The 3797-nt window shown below is 44.2% G+C and overlaps 1 protein-coding gene across 1 annotated transcript; it reads left to right on the top strand.

Moving 5' to 3' along the window:
* The first annotated feature begins 2434 nt into the window (after positions 1-2434).
* On the top strand, positions 2435-2824 carry LOC102870146 (cytochrome c oxidase subunit 5B, mitochondrial-like). Its single transcript, XM_006903396.1, has one exon. It carries the CDS (start codon positions 2435-2437, stop codon positions 2822-2824), a length of 390 nt encoding a protein of 129 aa, XP_006903458.1.
* The last annotated feature ends 973 nt before the right edge of the window (positions 2825-3797 follow it).

The raw sequence follows: 3797 nt of genomic DNA, 5'->3' as shown, positions 1-3797 counted from the left end.
CCACAAGAGAAATCCTAACTTATATATCTGTAATGCCTTCAGTTCCTGAACAAGGGATTTCATATAATGTTTGGTATAGAGTTTGGCTTCCCATACCCTCTCATAGGATACTTGGGAGACCTCCTAACTAGCAGAAAACATGCGAGAGGGTCAAATCCAACCCTTGGTTATGGACCCTTCAGACAACACTTAAGTTTCAGAGGCAAGGAGCAGACAGCATTGCCCTTAATGGCAATTCCTGCCCCAAAATGTCCACACTAATCCCATTCCTACCCCACATCAGCTGCTCAGCCCTCTAAGGTCCTTTGACACCACCACTGACTCCCTGGGCCAGAGGCGAGGCCTCAGAGTGGAGCCAAAGTTATGGCGGCAAGGGCTACAGCAGTTTCTGGTAAAGGCTCACGGGCTGCAGTGGTAAAGAGTGATCCTGGTTCCTCTTCACTTTTCTTTTGTTGAATCGGGGCTTGAGGGTGAGGAGAACCCTCTCCAGTCCAGCATGGAGCTGCAGCACAACCTCCATACAGCAAATGGACAGACCAGTGCTATGCCACTTCCTACCATTCATTAAACTGCGTCTTACCAATATGCCAGATACAAATAAGGTCCCAACTGATGTAAATTATGACAAAGAGGAATGATCTGTTAAGCCTACTCTCAATGATGCAATTTACAAAAATGAATTGCACAATCTCTTCTTTTTTTCTTGAAAATTTGTTGAATAGCAACATTCAAGAAAAAAATTGATGAAATTAAAAAGAAGAAGGAAACTGTCTTGCTTACGCAACCCAAATTTTAGAGGCCAAATTTAAATGCCACCTAGCTATAAAGAAATGAAGAACTGCTCAGCCCTGGGAAAACTGCTTGGCACACATCCTGGGAACAGAGTTGAGGGAAAAGCACAAGAAAGTAAACAGAAGCCTTAAGACCACAGACAGCATGGAGAAGAGGCAAATCAAAGCCATGGAAGATCAGAGTATCAAGAGAAAGTGGAGATCCAGGCAGTTAATGGAGAGCACGCTCAAATCAAGGGGGTTTTAGGAGACCAGCCCCCAGTGAGTGGCCTCACAGTGAACTGCACAATGTGTGGGAGCCAAGGAAGATAGAGGGGATCTCCATGGACACAGAGCCTTCATTCAAGGAACATAAGGCTGCAGTTACAGCAGGCAGTAAAACATTTCCTCAGCAGCATTCTCTTAGCATAGAGAGTTACCAGTCGATTTACAAGGGACATGCTCCTAATATTTACTCAGATTCTTATTAACAAGGCTTTTGCTCTTGGAGTTCCTGGTGTTCCTGTACTCAAAGCCATTATCTGTAGGTTTTCCTGAGTCAGAATGGCGAAGTGGTCTAAAGACTGTGGTGTTTAGTTAAACTAGTGCGTATCCACTTGGTTACAGTCCTCTTTTTGCTCTACAAGCAGTCTCTTTTTTCCTGAAACAATATGGAATAGGCTTCCTTTACTTCTCCTCCTTCCAAAGCCCCAGCTACGGTTAGGAAACATAGGAAAGACTTGGCCAAACCCCTTTGTTTTCTGACATTGCGCTTCAGTCCACATTGAAGGCTGCAGTCCTTGACCTTCTGCATCAAGCCCTTTAGGTCCTCCTCAGTTTCATCAAGCAGGGTTGTGTCATTTGCATAATGCATATTGTTGACGAGTCTTCCTCCAATCCTGATGCCACATTTCTCCTAATAGAGCCCGCCTCCTGGATAATCTGCTCTGCATATAGATTGATAAGGTATGGATACAGGATATTAATAATAATGTGTGACTGGCATACAAATGTTGGGAACAGAGAAGAAGGATCAATAGTTAGAAAACATGGACTTAGTGACAGAAAGGAAGCTGGAGGTAGAATGATGGAATTTTGCACAATCAACAACTTGTTCTTTGCAAATACATTATATAAGAAACCTAAACAGAGGCTACACGCATGAATATCACCTGATGGTATGCATAGGAATCAGATAGATTCCATCAAATTGATCCAATATATAGTATTTTAATTCATTTACTATCATGTTAAAAAGAGTGATTTAACAACCTGATAATGTGATCTTATCCTAACAATTCCCCCAGTTTATCGACTTAGCTTTTCTGTTCTATCCTCAGAGCAGCTCTCCCTTCTATCTGAAGCAGCCCCCATCCATACCTCATTCTCACTATGCCTGTTTCTAACTTTGTGCGTTTGCACATTTAAAATCCCCTTCACTCACCCCACTTGAATCTGTTAAAAGGCAACTCATGGCCTTCTTTCTTCACAAAGCCTTTCCTGAACTCTCTCATCTTCATGGCCTTCATCCCTCTGTGAGATTGGTTATCATTCCTTAAGGGCCAGAAGGAGTAATTTTCCCCTCTCCTGAGAACTTAAAAGTCTGGTAAAAAATTTTAAAAGCAAATTACCCAAGGAAGCTGCTGCTTCTGGTTGCGGGCGTTATGGCTTCTAGGTTACTTCGTGGAGCTGGAGCATTGGCCGCTCAGGCCTTGAGGGCCCGCAGTCCCAATGGCGTCGCCGTCGTGTGCTCGATGGCATCTGGAGGTGGTGTGCCTACCGATGATGATCAGGCGACAGGGTTGGAGCGGGAGGTCATGATGGCTGCCCGGAAAGGCCAGGATCCATACAATATGCTTGCTCCAAAGGCAGCTGCAGGCACTAAGGAAGATTCTAATTTAGTTCCCTCCATCACCAATAAGCGAATAGTAGGCTGCATCTGTGAAGAAGACAACAGTACTGTGATCTGGGTTTGGCTACACAAAGGAGATGCGCAGCGATGCCCTAATTGTGGGGCCCATTACAAGCTGGTGCCCCACCAGTTAGCTCACTGAGTGAGCCCCTAATTGTGCTCATGTTCCCACTGACGTGGTCTAAATGTGCTGGAATGTTTCCATCTTTCTAATAAAGACTAGCCACTGCTTTGGCTCCTTCTCCCATTAAAAAAAAAATTTACCCAAGGAAGACAACTCAAGGTCAACGCATTAAGGAGCAGAACAGATACTTTAAAGACCATATTGCCCACCTATTTGTCTACAGAATTTTATGAGTGGCAGCAGCAGAAATGAACTATCCGTTGCAGAGAAGGCAAGAAACCAATCAACAAGGGCAGTTCCCCAATTAGAGATTGAGTCTGCAGTGGCAGATGTAGAGTGTTCAGGCCCACCAGTACATTGTGCCAGTGCCCGAGGTGGAGATGCGTGGGCCCAGCTCCCTCAGGTCTTTCTATCAAATTCTGGTTTCATACAGTTATGTTCTGTTCTTTCTCACAAGTAGCCTTTTGACTGTGCTTTAGTGATCCTGTAACCCTGTCCATACAGAGACAGAAACGTCTGTCTGTGGAATCACTGCTTCTCTCGTTATCATGTCAGGACTTGGCATTCCAATTTTTTGTCATTCCTGCAAGATGTTGTGTTGTTGTTGAGTGCATTCAAATTGAGCACAGTCTCATAAGGACCATATGAACAAAAGGCTCGAAGCCCCTCTACAACTGTGGACATTTATACAAGTTCCTAGGGTTTCTGGAGGCATGTTATTTAGGAAGTGGATACCACTCCTGTTTCCAATTCTGGCAATATAGATAAGGTGAAATTGTCCCCCCAAAGAAGCAGCTGATTCTCTTAGTGTCTACAGAGATTCCTTTCTAAGCCTAGCAGGCAGGAGACCAGCACAGGGTCAGCTCAAGGTATCTGAGAAGACAGTCATTGGGTTAACTACTGCCCAGATGTGACCTTTTTGATGTTTCTATAAATCTTCTGCCACTTTTAATGTCTGCCTATCACTTAGCTTTGCATTTCCACATTTACA

The sequence above is a fragment of the Elephantulus edwardii genome, unplaced genomic scaffold (genome assembly GCF_000299155.1).
Source record: "Elephantulus edwardii isolate Elephantulus edwardi_28Jun2011 unplaced genomic scaffold, EleEdw1.0 scaffold00632, whole genome shotgun sequence".
Lineage (NCBI taxonomy): Eukaryota > Metazoa > Chordata > Mammalia > Macroscelidea > Macroscelididae > Elephantulus > Elephantulus edwardii.
This window is presented reverse-complemented; position numbering and strand designations above follow the sequence as displayed.